At 38.6% G+C, this 15,596-nt stretch overlaps 2 protein-coding genes and 1 long non-coding RNA gene across 4 annotated transcripts in view; 1 reads left to right on the top strand and 2 right to left on the bottom strand.

The window, feature by feature from the left end:
* Positions 1-123: 123 nt before the first annotated feature.
* Positions 124-12,267, bottom strand: smc2 (structural maintenance of chromosomes 2). The gene is made up of 25 exons (XM_032562489.1): positions 11,957-12,267; positions 11,717-11,866; positions 10,867-10,989; positions 10,733-10,771; positions 10,543-10,653; positions 10,407-10,451; positions 10,059-10,292; positions 9,774-9,923; positions 8,761-8,994; positions 8,472-8,631; positions 8,276-8,393; positions 7,285-7,423; positions 7,069-7,188; positions 6,772-6,976; positions 6,068-6,203; positions 5,531-5,655; positions 5,242-5,435; positions 4,520-4,663; positions 3,430-3,504; positions 3,160-3,279; positions 2,870-3,070; positions 1,989-2,105; positions 1,650-1,810; positions 1,421-1,568; positions 124-511 (listed from the first exon to the last, which is right to left on the bottom strand). Exons 1-25 carry the CDS (start codon positions 12,122-12,124, stop codon positions 326-328), a joined length of 3,603 nt encoding a protein of 1,200 aa, XP_032418380.1. The 5' UTR covers positions 12,125-12,267; the 3' UTR covers positions 124-325.
* The window catches only part of LOC116719799 (uncharacterized), a 16,120-nt gene continuing 1,045 nt past the window's right edge, over positions 522-15,596 (top strand). Inside the window, exons 1-2 of the long non-coding RNA XR_004339266.1 lie at positions 522-1,311; positions 11,467-11,470. This is a non-coding gene — a long non-coding RNA (uncharacterized LOC116719799). The remainder of the gene's footprint in view (positions 1,312-11,466; positions 11,471-15,596) is intronic.
* The window catches only part of exoc1l (exocyst complex component 1 like), an 11,714-nt gene continuing 9,526 nt past the window's right edge, over positions 13,409-15,596 (bottom strand). For both annotated transcript variants that reach the window (XM_032562502.1, XM_032562501.1), the window contains one exon: positions 13,409-14,508. In XM_032562502.1, the coding sequence (XP_032418393.1) occupies positions 14,239-14,508 (270 nt within the window). In that variant the 3' untranslated portion in view covers positions 13,409-14,238. The remainder of the gene's footprint in view (positions 14,509-15,596) is intronic.

Raw genomic sequence — 15,596 nt, 5'->3', positions numbered from 1 at the left:
TACATATCTGGAATGTATGGTGAAAACAGATTTTCTGTTGAAACTTACTGCCATAGAGTTTGTTTGCTCCTACAAGTTTCTTTTCTTCATAAATAGTCATAGTTTAGACAGAAAAACCAACAATAAAGTTTACCAGTTTTATTTACAAAAAAACAAATATATCCATCAGCTGCATATATAAAAAGAACACAAAACACGGGACCCAAATGAAGTATTTAGACAGGATTGCTAAACGGATACACAGACATCAGTAAGACATAAAAAGCAGTTACTATCATTTTAGGTAAAGACAAATATGGCCGCCCTGATGTTTTCAGTGCAGTGATTAACTGATGAGCTGTTTGTTCCTCCTGTCTTTCTGTCGAGCCTTGTCGTGGACTTTATGCGGAACGTTGGAGTCGCTCTGGCTGAGCGCGGTCCGTGACACCGTGGACATGCCGTCGACAAACTTGGTCTTGAACAAGATGTTGGCGTTGGTAAACATGCCGTCTTTGAGGGACACCACCACAAACTGAAGAGAGAAGGGGAAAAAGATTGTAGAAGGAAGAACCTACTGTTTTGTCCTCAATTTAAAGTCTTTCAAACCTTTTCTACATCTTGTCACATGACAAACATTAAATTCTGTATATTTTATGGAGGTTTGGTGTTATAGACCGGTAGAAAAGTAGTGCATAATGGAAGTGAAAGAACAAGAATGAGTGGTTTTCAAACTTCCTCCGAAAATAAATCAGAAAAAATGTGTTGCACGTTTTTATACTTTCCTCCTGGGTCCATAATTGTAGAGTTCCCCAGTCTCTGACTTCAGCTGCAAGTCATTTGGGGAACAGTATGTCTCTACGAAGCTTGCAGCTATCAATTATTTTAGTAATCCATTATTCTAGAGATTTATTCTGATTATATGTTAAAAGTTTGCACATTGTGTAAACAAATGATTAAATGGATGATTTTTCATTTAAGAATTGTTTATATCTGTATACTGGAAAGACATTAAAAGATGCAAATAAACAATTCATCCTCTTTTTTTTAAATCAGAAAAGCATTCTATTACCTACAGTGCAATAAAACAGCATTCCTCTAATGAACACTTAATGATTTGTATCAGGAGATGCATCTATAGCTAAATAAACTACTTCTATCATGTGAAAATCTCGGACCTTTCTGTTTGACTTGACATCACTATTGTGTAAATCTGATTAATAAGTGAAAACCAAAAGGTGCTTAATGGGATGTTTTCTTTACAGAATTTAAACCAGGTGAAGTTAAAACGTTGCCACTTGAGGACTTCTGGATAGAACATATTTACAGACAAGAGTATTTTTATCTTAAATGCAAAATGTATACATCTTTGTACAATTTTGGTTTTATTGCTGCTCCGTCTGTATGTTGTTCTCTCAACAAATGGCTTTTTTGAGTCACTTACCTGCGAGTGTGTGAAGTGCGTGCGCAGCATCTGTCCGATGTTCTGTGTGTGAGAGAGGTCCAGAGCTGCGTCCACCTCATCCAGGATGTAGATGGGAGCGGGTTTGAAAAGCAGCATGGCCAGGATGAGAGACAAAGCCACAAGTGACCTGATGAGGAGAGGGAGATTAAAGTCACGTTCTCACACAGGCTGAGAAAACACACTAAAGGAGCAGTATAAGGTTTCAAACCTTTGCCCGCCGCTGAGTTCAGTCAGGTTCTCCTTCCAGGTGTCACCCAAAGCTACTTTAAACTCAAGGCCGTCCAGGACGCCACATCCCTGGGGAGGAGCCAGCTTGGCTGTGGCTCCTGGCAGCAAGGTGGAGAAAATGGAGCCAAAGTCCTTGTTTACCTGCAGAGGGAGGATTGAAATTGAAGATGGCACTAAGCCATACTGCCCTTCTTTGTTTTAATAATAAAAAAAATTCAAAAGGGGGTTTTGTTATCACTGAAAATGTTGGGAAATGAATTTAAAACGGTAAATCTAATCAACGTTTCCAGAGAAATCAGGTACAAAACAAAAAGCAGACCTTCTGCCATGCCAGGTTGAGCGCCTCATTCTTCTTCTGGTCCAGCTCCTTGATGGTCTGTAGGATCTTTGCCTTGTCGTTCTCCACAATTCTCTTCTTCTTCATTAGATCGTTGTACTGCAGGAGGACAAACAATTGTGAATCTGTCCTGCACTGTTTTATATTTTCAGAACTTCTCATTGTAGCAGATGTTTCTGCAGTGAGATGGTTTTATGGAAAATGGATAAGGGAATAAAGGAAGAAAAGGCAAGACAGATGGATGTAAACGAGAAGTGACAGAAACAAGATTTCTGCAGGTTTCACAAACCAAGTTTAAGACTTTTTAATATAATTCTGAATGGAATTTAAGACCTAACTTCACAGAAATGCATGAATTTCAACCAGCCAACTTGGAATAGATTTACACTTAGCCACTATTGACACTGAAAAAGCTAGCTAGCAAGGGTATGTTAGCAGTTAGTTAGCAGTAGCCTCAATAGTTTCAAGTCAGAACCCAATGAAGATGCCCAAGTGTAACACAAACTTTTGCCTGACAGAAAAGTCCCACAGGAAGAAACAAAAATACTTTTAAAAAATGCGAGATTAAAAAGTCCTGCCAAGACAAAATTTGAAACCTGTGATTAATGTACTTAAGCCCAATTTACCTTTTTAAAACAAACATTTTAAGGCCTTATTTTTTAGATACATAACTTTAAGACTTTTTACGGATGCACGAATACCCTGAGAAAGAACATATTTAGACAATGTGATTGGGATTAAAGTGTGGAGGTACAAATATGTTTCCACTGGAAAATACTGAAAATGGAATGTCAAACGCCTCCAGGCTGCGAAGGAACCCTGAGTGCGGAGCTTTGCATCCCCCGCTCCGCTCCCCGTCTCACCCTCTCCTCCGCCTCGTTCAGCATGTTCATGGCCCTCTTGTTGACGTTCCTCTCCAGCTTGCTGGTGGTCTCCTCCAGCTTCTTCAGGCGCTGCCCGGCCTCACGGGGGTTGTTCGTCTTGAAGTCGTAGGAGGTGTTCGGCTGGCCGAAATACTGCCGCTCTGAATGGATCCAGTCGTGTTCCTCCAGCATCCGACTCACCTGGAGGGAAAACCCCCCCCAAAAACTTCATGATTAGGAGAACAAAGAGACGCAGCGATGGGTGGATGAACATCAGAGACTGAGCGAACCTTGTCTGCAGTGTCCTGGCTCTCCTTGTGGTGCTTGTTGATGTTGTGCTCCAGCTCCTTGATCTTCAGCTGGGCCTCATTGTTCTTCTCCCTCATCTTATTCACCTCTGTGTTTTTCTCCTGGAGCATTCAGAAACAGAGGCAACGTGACAAGTTGCTAGGCATTTATGCCATAAACCCTTAGAGCACTGTAATTAGTCGGCTCCTGACAGACAGGAGTAAATTGTGGTGTTTGGAAGCCAAAACAATCAAGACAAACGTAAAGGTCACCTTGAGTTCTTTGTCTTGAGTCATGATCTCTTCCTTCTGTTTGCTCAGCTCTTCCTGGGCTTTACGCACCGTCTCCTATGTTACAAAGTAGGAAATATTTATAGCTTTTGCACTCATGCAGTGCATTAATAGTCACATTACACCACAAATGTCAATATATGTTATTAGGTATGATCCGCCTGCCCATACCTAGTAGTACAGAGTAGCGACATGAAAGGCAACTAACAGTTTTCAGAGTTTTTTTAAAATGTATTTTTAAAAATCTTTAAGTGCAACACAGGCTTATATTTCACCCTCTTCTCTCTGATATCCGTGGGTACAATCTGGGGACTGGCTGACTTCAGGATTCACTAAGCGTTACCAGGACAACTAGTCATTTTACTGTGACAATTTAGCTTTAACATAGTGCCAGGAAGAAAGCGATTGTTGACAGAATCCCAGAAGAAATTCTGTTCACGTGGGACCAAAATAAAACATTTTCACCGAAACACTTGACTAAGATTGTCACAATCAGCAATTAATCGCATGATTAGTTAAAATGAGCTCAATTTCCACTCTGATTACTAATATTTTTTAAAGGGCAGATTTGCTTAGACACTTCATAATACATTTTATTTATGGTTTTTAGATTGTGTGCGGCTTTTATATCCTTTTTGTCATATTTGTGGTGGTTGTGTTTTAGCTTGGACATTTAAAACATCCTCCAGTTCCAGTGCGAAGTGTTCTGTACAAAGTTAAAGTTTATAAGTCTTTAAACTAATTCTGATAATACATTATCGTGCCATTACCAATATATCACTTGAAAATGCTCTCAAAACAACAATATTATCGTTTATTGCAGTAATTTCCAGGACACTTAATCATCCAGTAAAGCTTGTTATTTTGACAGGACTATTGATGACAGGACAAATCAGACACTTCTCAGTGAGTAAGTTTAGCCGAGTTGTTCCAGTAAAACGTATTAAAATTTATGGCTGCATTGTGAGGAAATATGAAGTTGACAAAAAGCTGACGGAAATGGAAGTAGAACACAACACAAAGATGCTTCACTTCAGCTGAATTGGTTTCAAGGCAGTCCTGTAAACGGCACCTTGTTCTGGGAGACGGTACAGGCCATGCTGTCGATCTGCTCCTGGATGGCCTTCATGGCCTCGTCCACGGCCTGAATCTGCTGCTCGTAGCCGGCCTGCTCCCTCTGCAGCTCCTCCAGCTCCAGGGCCACAGCGTCAGACTCCTGAACATCAAACACCCAACAGGAGACTCAAAAGCAGAAGATTCTCCATGTCGCGATTACATGTTACTTGTCCATACCCAACTTCCCAGAGTTCTAAGTTGTTGTTTCTTTAAAACATATATATATATAAAAATAAAAGCAGAGGTAGATGGGCAGATTGGCAAACAGAAGGGACTAAGGATGGGCACATTTATTATATTCTGTATCATTTATTGTGAAAAATCTCTTTTCATGATAAGAATTCCATACATCGTTGTCACGGTGAATTTCAGTAAATAATAATTTTAAAAAACTGACTAAATGTGAATTTGTATACAAAAGCATCAATAAATATCAGTAAATTTGAAAATATGATTTAATAAATGTCTTTGTGCAGTTAAGTGATGTAAATCACACATCTTTAAGTATGTGGCGTCTTGAAAAAGCAAATAGGAATGTTTTTGGAAACCAGCATTTATGTTTGTGCCGCTATGAATGCTGTGTCATGCAGTTACCTAAAAAAGAAGTAATAAATATTTTTTTCTTTATCATCATTTTTATGGTTATAATGACACTACTACAAATGTCGGCGGTTTTACCTGCTGCTTTTGCTTCAGCTTCTTGTTGAAGGCGTCTGCTTTGGCCTTGGCTGTGTTCAGTTTCTCCTGGGCTGCTTTCAGCTCCTTCTCCCTCTCCGCCTCGGCGTTCTTCATCTTGTTCTCCAGCACCTTGTATTTCTCCTCGGCCTTCTTCTTCACCTCTTTGGTGACGCGCAAAGTCTCCTCGCTCTCCTCTGATTGGCCAAACGCACAAACAGAAAACAAGCTTCACACACCGTTGGGTCAAACGTTTACCTTTAGAGAACAGTGTGTGTGTTTTCGTTCTGACCAATGGCCTTGTGCAGCCTCTCCAGCTCCTCCTGCTGCTGGTGGAAGGAGCTCTGCTGCACTTTGGCCTGCAGGATCTGCTCCTCTTCCAGCTTCAGCTCATGCTGCTGCTTCAGCTGCCGGTACCTGGACGGATTAATGAGGCCGACTCAGAACTCTGTTCCACATTTTTAAGGTTTCTATAACTACAATTAATTCAGTAATCAAATATTGGTTTAGTAACGATTAATCAGGTAATCAGATGAAAAAAACCAAAAAACATGGAAATGAGTTTTCATTTAACCACTAAAGTTTATTTTATACACTATTTAAAGTATGCAAGAAAAAGCTAAAGATTATATCACTCGAGGAGTTCTGGGTAGAACATAGTTACAGTCAAAGAAGGTTTTTCATCTAAAATGCTAATTTTATATACATTTTTGTACACTTTTGGCTTAATTACTGCTCTGAGAGTGTTGATTTTTTGAGCAAAGAGTTAATTAACTTCTGCAAACAAACATGTTAAATTCATACGGTAGCGTCCTTGAAAGCTGCTTACTTCTCAGCGGTTCCTTTAAGATCAGCCAGCTGTCGTTCGATGTCCTGCAGCTGGGCCTCCTTCTCCTCCAGGTGGTCCTGGACCTCCTTCACCTCCTGCAGGCTCGTCAATATGGAGGCCGACTGAGAGCGGGCACCTATAGGGGAAAAGTCGTGTGTGACTCCAGATGTTTAGGAATGCACAGATCAGAGTCTTGTGATCTGAATTGCATTGAGATTTTAATGTGTTCAGATTTCTGTTGTGGAATGGCATTCTGGGGGATGTAGGCAGAGGAAAGTCTTTAGCTGCTGCTCCACCTCTCAAAACTAACTCACTCACTATGGTTACCTAGGAACAACCTGCTGAGTAACATGCGTAGCAGCATTTTCAGGTTATGCCGCCATGCCTCATTACTGTTTAAAAATAAACAATGGAGACAAAAATGTGGATAAAACAGGAAAGGTCGCATCACTGGTTTGGGAGTATTTCAGATGTCTAAAACAAAAAGCTAATCAATTATTACTACATGTCTTCTCTCTCTCCAGCCTATTTCCTGTCAATTGACTGTTCGAAAAAGACCGGCATTGATCAGTCATTGATCAGAACCAATCAATAGTAAATATTGCCAGATTCCTGTTATCGCCTCCTTTCTCTGCATGTCTGTACAGATTTAATTTCACAACGCAACCAGAATCCAACTGGATGTTTCCCCCCCCCAGTCTCACCTCCGCTCAGAGTTCCCTGAGGGTCGAAGATGTCCCCTCCGAGCGTGACCGTCTTGGTCATCACCTGCTTGTCGAAGGCCACCTTTTTGGCGTTGTCCAGCGTGTCGCACACCAGGGTGGACCCAAACACGTACTCCATGGCTTTCCGCAGGTCTGCTTCATAGCCAACCAGACTCAGGGATGTGTGAACGTTATCCTGCCCAACCTGACGGAGAAAAATGCAAAGAAAATGGAGAACTCTTAGAGTTACAAGCAAACACGTCAATATTCTACTCCGATCTAAAGCCGCTCCCTCACCAGACTTTTTGCAGCGTTGATCACTTTGTCGTTCAGCGTCTTGGCAGAGATTTTGTTCAGGGGAATGATGGTGTACCGCCGCTGCAGCTCTCCCTTCTCCAGGATCTTTTTACCTGTCACCTAAGCAGGAGAACGCACCGACCCGCGGGTTACAGTCCCGCTGTCTTTCTGAAAAACCTTTATTACCATATTCACCAAGTCTTTCCTCACACCTACCTCCGTATCAACAACAATGTTGTACAGACGGCCTCCGGCAACAACCTCCAGCGCTGTGGCGTAGGTGACGTCGCTGACAGTGATCAGGTTGGCGAGGAGCCCCTTCACCTTGCTGCGGTCCCAGCCACGCTCTGGATCCCTGGTAATCACATCATCTTGCTTTAGCATGGGGGTCAGTCATGTGGTAAAACCCAGAAATTAAAGAAGCTGAAATTCATACTTGAACAACTCAAACGAAACCTGAATAAAATAAAAGTAGTCACGTGTAAACCAGTAGAGTCCAAACTTTTTGCCTGTAGAGCCAAAATTCTTAGGCTGGGGGAACCAGAGACTGAAAGATTTATTTCTTAAGACATTTGTTGCTTTTATCTCAATGATGTACTCAATAGACAATGTTTAAAGTTGGACAAAAACCCAAGATTAATGGGGCAAACAAAATGAGAATGTCATTGTCTAAATAGAAAATCATTTTTAAAACATCTATTTTCCAGAAATGCTCACTTTTATATTTTGAATTATAGAATAAGAAATAAAAGTATTCATTAAACACATTTTCCATAGTCAATATTATTTATTCTTCACTTCTTGTACCTTGGGAAAATACAACTAAATCCTTTTACTTGTTCCTGTAAAACTAACTAAATAAAAAACTGTTACTTCTGTTTTTCAAAACTCGTGACCTAACTGTTCTCTCTGATAAGTATGACAATTAACGTTTATTTCTGTAAGATGTACAGTATCTTATTTAGTTGGTTTTTTTATATATATTTTTGCATCATGATGCAACTAAATGACTAATTTTCTTATTATTTGTTTTACCTTTTGGAAGTAATCTAGATTAAAAAGAAGTTCACCATCAAACTGGTGAAGTGGTTAGCTGGACCTCGAGTCTTAAATAAAGCCTAAACCCACTTAGTGACACAAACTAAAAACCTTTTCTATAAAGACTCTCTGCCCTGCATGTTCAGTGTGCAGAAAAATGAGGTGTTACTTGTAGTCAAAGCGCAGATTGGGGAAGCGGGCCATGAGGCGCTCGTAGGTCTCTTTGAGCTGAGAGACCTGTCTGGACAGCTGCCTCCGTTTTTCCAGCAGACTTTCCTCCTTTCCCTCTGCAGAGACACAGCCACGGTTATCACACTGGTTTAGTGGAGAAATAAAACTAAAGCTTGGAAGTAACTGTTTACTACCTTCGTAGTTGAGCTTGGCTAACCCCGCCTCCAGTTTCTCCCTGCTGCCTTTGGCAGCCTGCAGGGCGTCCTGGTCCTTCTTGTAGCCGCTGTCCATCTTCTTGACCTCAGCCTGTTTGGACTTTAACTCAGCCTGAGCGTGCTTCAGGGTCATTTGGGCCTAGAAAGAGAGAAGGCGTTAGTGCAATAAGTAGGACCAAACTGTTTAAACAAAAAGACATGCAAAACCACCATAAAGCACAGTGCAGAATGACAAAGTGAACCTCCATCTCAGAGTTAGTTTTCTCACCTGCTTGGCCTCTGTGTCGGCCTTGCTCATGTCGTTCTTGCAGGCCATCATCTGCCCAGCCAGCGTGTCCTCCTCACCATCCTCGTTGGTGGATAGACCGGCCGACACGGCCTTGAAGTGCTGTTCAGCAGCCTCCAGGGCGGCGCTGTCCTTCTGTCCCTCCTCCTGCACAGCACGAAGCTGCTCGGCCAATTTGGAAACCTCTTTTTCCTTTACCACAAGCACTTTTTTATCCTAGCGAGGAAACAAAAGAAAAGTTTTATATTTCTATTTTTTTTTGGTTCTGCTGACGGATTTGATAACATACCAGGAACACTAGCTGGTTCTGAAACAATTAGCCAGCTAGTTAATCTATATTAATAAATGATTAATACAAATTAATCAATTATTGAAATTGTCAACTCATTTAGTAATCAAACAATCATTAACTGGAATATACAGAATCTTAAAAAAATGCTATATTTCGATAGATCAACAAAATCAAAACATTTAATTAAGCCAAAACTGTACGAAAAAAATGTATACACTTAACATTTAAGATGAAAAATCTTTGTCTGTAAATATGTTTAACCTAAAACTTCTAAAGGTTTAGCTTCACCTGGTTCAAATTCTGTAGATAAATAAAATCTATCGAGACCCTTTTACTATCCAATTGTTAAATCCGTTAATTGGGGAAAAAAACCCAACAGAATAGCCCTACAATATTAAGCCAGAGCTGAGCTTTTCTTTTCACTTGTTAATGGTACAAGTATGTTTTTAGCTGCAGATGAATCCTTTGCTACAAATTATCAAGTGTACACTAAAAAAATGCTGTTGTGTATAAAATGTTTTTCTTATTTACCAAAAAAAGGAATAAGTGCTTATTTGCATTTTTATTAATGTATAAGATAAGATTAAGTTGTTAAATAAAAAATCTGCAGAACGTGTCAATTATTTATCCAATCCCTCAATTAATCATCAGAATACTCAATTACTAAAATAATCGTTAGCTGCGGCCCTAATTGTTTCATTACCTCTTCCATGCTCTTCACAAGCTCCTTTCGCTTCTTGGTTTCATCTTTGAGATTCTGCTTTTTTAAGTCTAGAGCGCTCTGAGATTTAGCGTCCACACGCTGGGCATCAGCAAGAGTGTCTTCCATGGTTTTTAAAACGCCGTTCACCTCCTTGAAATGAGCAGTTTAACATCAGAGGTAAGAAAATCACAACAAAAACAACCAATGGGGCTAAAACACTAAAAACATTAGCGCTACAGTTTTAAAAAAAACAAAACAAAAAAAACACTTTTCTATCTGCAGTACCTGGTCTCTTTTCTTCTGCTGCTCTTGAATCTGGGCTGACAGCTCCTGGATTTTGCTCTCGTTCTCGGCCATGTTGGCTTGCATCTTGGCAATGTTGTCCTGCATCACCTTCAGATTCTCTGCAGACTTCTTCTTGGTTTCCTCAGCACACACGAACAGCCAAGCCACATAGAGGCGTGACAAGTGCTGGATCTCGCGCATCAGCTTCTGGTACTCCAAATAGGATGATCGTTCCTGGAGAAAGAGGAGAGGGTTTAGGAAGATTAACATGAAAACTTTTACATGGTGGAAGGAATCGAATGTTTTCCTTGGCATCAGTACAGGTAATGAGTTCAAATGTCAACTTACTTCTTGCAGTTTTTGCATAGTGGGAGTAATTTCCTCATCCAGAATCTAAAAGAGTTAAATACAATACAAAGTTTGCAGCATTTTTCTATTAAAACAGACTCAGAAATAAATAAAAAAATGACCCTGCATCTCATACAGTCTGAATCTCCTTCAGTTTTGCTTCCTTCTTCTCAATCGTCTTCTGGGCGCTGATCTTTTTACACTCATACATCCTGGTGCCTGCTGCCTCCTCGATCATGGCAAGAATCTGGAAGAAGAGAGTTTTCTATAAGTTCCAAACGAAGGCAGCCATTAGTGAGACATTTGATGAAATGTGCAGGCTTTACCTCTGGTGGCTTCATGTTCAGAACCTTGGTGATTCTCCCCTGACGTGATGGAAACATCACAAGATCAAAACTTAGTGTAATGTTTGAAATCTTAAAAAAAAAAAGAATGGAAGGAATGTGAAGAAAGGGCTGACCTGCATGATGAGGAAATGTGGGTTGTTAACGTTAAGGCCGACAGAGCAGAACAAATCCTGCACCCTGGTGTTGTTGGCATTGACTCCATTGATGAGGTACTTGTTCCTGCCACCGATCACAACCTGTCAGACAGAAACCAACACAAATTGAACATTTTGATTAAAAGAAAAAAAAAAATTCAAGCCCATAATTACAGTAGAATTGGGTACCTTCAGAGTACCTTACAGTGGATTTAATTTATGGATATTAGAATAAATGGGCAGAATATATATGAATACACTGTTCATATCAAGGAAACTAACTCTGTGCCTCAACCTTAATACATCTTCCCCACTTTGAAACATGGTGGTAGCAGCATCATGGTGCAGAAGCAGAAAAGGATGAGTGTTAATGTGAGGTAGCATAAAACAGGAAAGTCGAAGAATTCATCCTAATAGACATATTGAGTCAGGTGGGCTGAATACAAATGTGTGTCACACTTTTTAGACTGAAAAACTAGAGATGGTTTTCTTCAGAGTGGAAAGAGAAACTCGTCATAGTCGATGGGAAAATGGATGGATGTAAATAGAGAGGTCAATCCTGAAAGACAACAAACTGAGTTTGGTTTTTATCTTTGAAAAATCGTCTAAACCTTTTCTCCTATTTCACCATTATGTGCTGAACTTTCAAACAAAATCCCTAGTAAATCATCAGCCTTGGTTAATATTGACGCTTACGACCCAAACTCCTAAGCATCAAAGGTGTTTCTCAAGCATACGGCTAACAATGCTGGGATAAAAAGGAAAAAAGGATCAAGGAGAAATCGGTGAAATTGTATAGTCATTAGAGAAAAGCTGTTTGTATCCGTACCTGTCTGGTGACTGTGATTTCGTCGTGGGTTTCAAACCCCAAAGGACTCTGACTTTTGTTGGAGTTGTCAAAAGTAATAGACACAGTGGCTTTAGTGATGCCACCCTGTCCATTTTTGTACACCAGGTCCTGGAGGTTGGAGGCTCGCACCTTTAATGTGAAATAAATTAAGATAAATTAAATGGATTTAAAACCAGATAGCCAAATGACTTAATGTGCGGATCTAAACAGCAGTCTTACATGTGAGAGGTTGGAGATGCCCAGAAGGAAACATATCGAGTCTAGAATATTGGACTTTCCGCTACCGTTCAGTCCTGTGATCGCGTTGAACAGCGGGTCGAAGCCGTTGATTTCGGTCCTCTGAGCGTAGGATTTAAATCCTTCAATGATTATAGACTTGATGTACATCTTTCTGTCCTCTCGCCGTAGACCTCGGAGGATAACTCAATAAGTATTAAGGCTAACCGAGATGTGAAAATACGCAGGGACACTGCTGACCAGTGTTTACAACCGACAACCCCGTCTCTACTTGAATTTTGGCGGCAGCTAGGCGTGGACGAAGACCGGAACGGAGAGGCTTTCCTTTTTAAGCCGAAAACAAACCGACACTAAATGTTTGTGTATTTCCAGGTGATTTTGTCACAAGTATATTATAGTAAAATGGATATATGTGGTGTTGTAAAATATCTAAATATAAATGATAACGCATACAAATAATTATACAACCAATCGCTACAGGTGTATTTTTTTATCAGGCATTTTTTCTGACGACTAAAACATTGTGCGCCATTGAGTGCCACACATAATTCGTGAGTTTGTCCGCCATATTCTGAGGGGCATGCTCCGCTGAAGGAAACTGAAAAGGTATGTTTGGTTTGTGTAATAGCATCTGCTTAAAATAAAGTCTAAGCTCAACTAATTTCGATTAATTGTATCTATATAAAATAAATGTATAACATAGTAGTAATACTAATTACTATTGAGATAGAAAATTACAGATAGAATCATTGATCTTTAATAAAAAGAAAAAAACTTAGCTCTAATTAAATAATGAGTAATTTATTAAATAAACTTACTTACTCTATCTTTCCAGGAGGTATTTTAAAAATTAATACTTATTTCTGTGAGTCCAGGAGTTATTTAAAAATTTTCAAATTTAATGGTTTTCTACAGTAAGCATACACTTTAGCCTATTCCCGTAGAAAGGAAGATCCACTTATAATAATGATAATAGTTAATTAAAGTGCTTATGTCTGAATGAATCTGAGTGATTGTAGCTTGCAATTGGTAATAAAACATAATCGAGTATCTCAGATTATGGGTATCTCATAATCTGAGATTTGATGTGATATTCTAATATTCAACTGTGAAATTAATAAACATTTATGTCCTAATTTATTTTAAACATGGATGGGAAGAACTTGTGACTGATGTGAAATGCACTTTTATTTGGTATTTGACTGGCAGTGTAATTACAGGTAGAACACATAGGTAAGAGGGAAGGTGGTGGGCTGTACTAATTGGTACAATTGCCATTAAGGTCAAGGCAATTTTTAATTAACACTTTTCAAAGCTGATATATTTCCTACCAATAAATAAAATTCATCAATAAAATGTAAAGGCAAAAACCACAAAAATGTGTTTCTTACATGAAACAAAGTAATAAAATCAGCAAATAAACACTTAAGTAGATCATAATTATTCATTTATTAAGAAATAATATGCTAAAACAAAATGCAGATGAAAGAATAGAAAAAAGAGTGACGGGGCATCCAGCTACAACAACTAATTTTAAGTGAAAGCACTTGCAGGAATAAAAGTCCATTTAAATATTCTGGGTAAAGGCAAAAAGTATCTCAGCGTGATATCCATTTTTATTTTTCTATTTAAATTTTTTTTTTACGAAATTTTTAAAATGACTACATAAATAAAATCTCTCATAACAGAACTTTAATTTCAATGTTCTCATTACTTTCAATAACATGAAAGGTATAAATTTGTTCACTGATATTTCCTGCAAAGGAATCTTTCTTTAGCTATTACTTAATTAAAATGATCTAAAATAAGCCATAGTCTACCAACAGAATGCCTCCAAAATTATTTTTCCTTAAAAAGTGCTACTTTAGCAATACGGAATTTAAAATACAGAGATGGCAAATAAATAACACACAGTAAACATACTGTGTTCACAGGAGTCTTTATTTACCATGAATAAAATAAGTCATTCATCTCTTTGCTATATTTGTCTTTTATAGTTCATTTTGTTTTATTGTGAATGTCATTTTTAGTGGGCTCTTTAATGGATCACATAATTAAACACTAAGTACAAAAGATGTCCTAGAAATATCAGTCTAAAACTTGTTTGTCATGAACATACGCTTAAAAGAGCAATAATGCAAAAATAAATAATCAATATAAACCCAACTGAAGCATACCTGCGATTAACCAGAATTACACACAGAACATTAGCTACAGCACAACAATGCTCACACACTATAGAGAAACACACAAAAGCTGTGTTGTTAGGCATCCAGTGGCACTGGACACATAGACAAGCAAACCAGATTGCACGCATAGAAGCATATCTGGGACAGAACGACACAGTCCCCTCTGTTGGAGTAATAGGTGGTGGGCTTGATGTAAGGGAAGTCAAAGTTCTGCAGATTTAGCGGCCTCTGACAGTAACGGTCACAGAGGGCAACCAGGGCACGCACCATCGTGTATTTGGCTGAGCAGGTGACGGCCGTCACTGTACGCACCTTATCGAAGTGCAGCAGGAAGCAGGAGTCATCCTGGGGGCAAAAAAATAAACATGATAATGTGCAGGTGGCTTAAAGCTTTTGGCCTTCTAAGGTTGTGTCTATATTTTCCATTGTTCAAACCCCTGAAATTAGCAGTAGAAGTGGACAATACACTTTTCAAACATGTATTTGTAAAATTAATTAAATTTAAAAAATGTAGAATTTTTCCCTTCAATTCATAGCGTTACTTAGTGTTACACTGGTGTCTAAGCTTATTGACAAACTCATCAAGTTCAAAAAATCAATTTCTTATTCCAATTAAAATGCTAATTGTTCTAGTGAAAGGAACAAAGTAGTCTTATTTCTGAAGTAATTTTGTATGGTTTTGATTATTTTCAATTTTGTTTGTGCAGAACATATCTTATTGCATTTGTGATGGCCCACTCTTTGTTTGAAAATTCTGTATTTAGCCAATGTTAATGAAAGGGTGTGCCCAAGTCAGAGCTTTTTTGTTGTTCCACTTATGGGAAATTGAAACTACAGCTAAAAAATATGAACAAAAGACATATTTTTATGAATAAATTCATATTTTATTCTTTTCAATAATATTTTTTATGACAACCTTGCTACTAAAATTTTGAAGTATCCATCAGCTTCATGTGTCTTTTCTAGTGGACAACATCAGCGCTGTTCTTCAAAATTATTCGAAGGGTTGAAAAACGACTCCACTTTAGTCACTTTTTGTCTATTACATCAAGTCAAGTTTCTAGTTAAAGCATGAAAAATGGTCAAACGTTCAAAGAATTTAAATACTTTTGGCAGGTTGTTGTCCTTTTACAAGTATTACTTATGGCTGCTATGACATCATTAACACTACGTCACTTTTTTGATTAAGTAAGAAACATGTCGGTGTTTCATAGATAGATAGATAGATAGATAGATAGATAGATAGATAGATAGATAGATAGATAGATAGATAGATAGATAGATAGATAGATAGATAGATAGATAGATAGATAGATAGATAGATAGATAGATAGATAGATAGATAGATAGATAGATAGATAGATAGATAGATAGATAGACATTAAAAATTGCAGTAATATAAAATATGTAGCTATAGAAAAGAACTACACTCA

The sequence above is a fragment of the Xiphophorus hellerii genome, chromosome 5 (assembly GCF_003331165.1).
Source record: "Xiphophorus hellerii strain 12219 chromosome 5, Xiphophorus_hellerii-4.1, whole genome shotgun sequence".
Classification (NCBI taxonomy): domain Eukaryota; kingdom Metazoa; phylum Chordata; class Actinopteri; order Cyprinodontiformes; family Poeciliidae; genus Xiphophorus; species Xiphophorus hellerii.
Note: the sequence above shows the minus strand (reverse complement) of the source record. Positions and strands in the feature narration are given on the sequence as shown.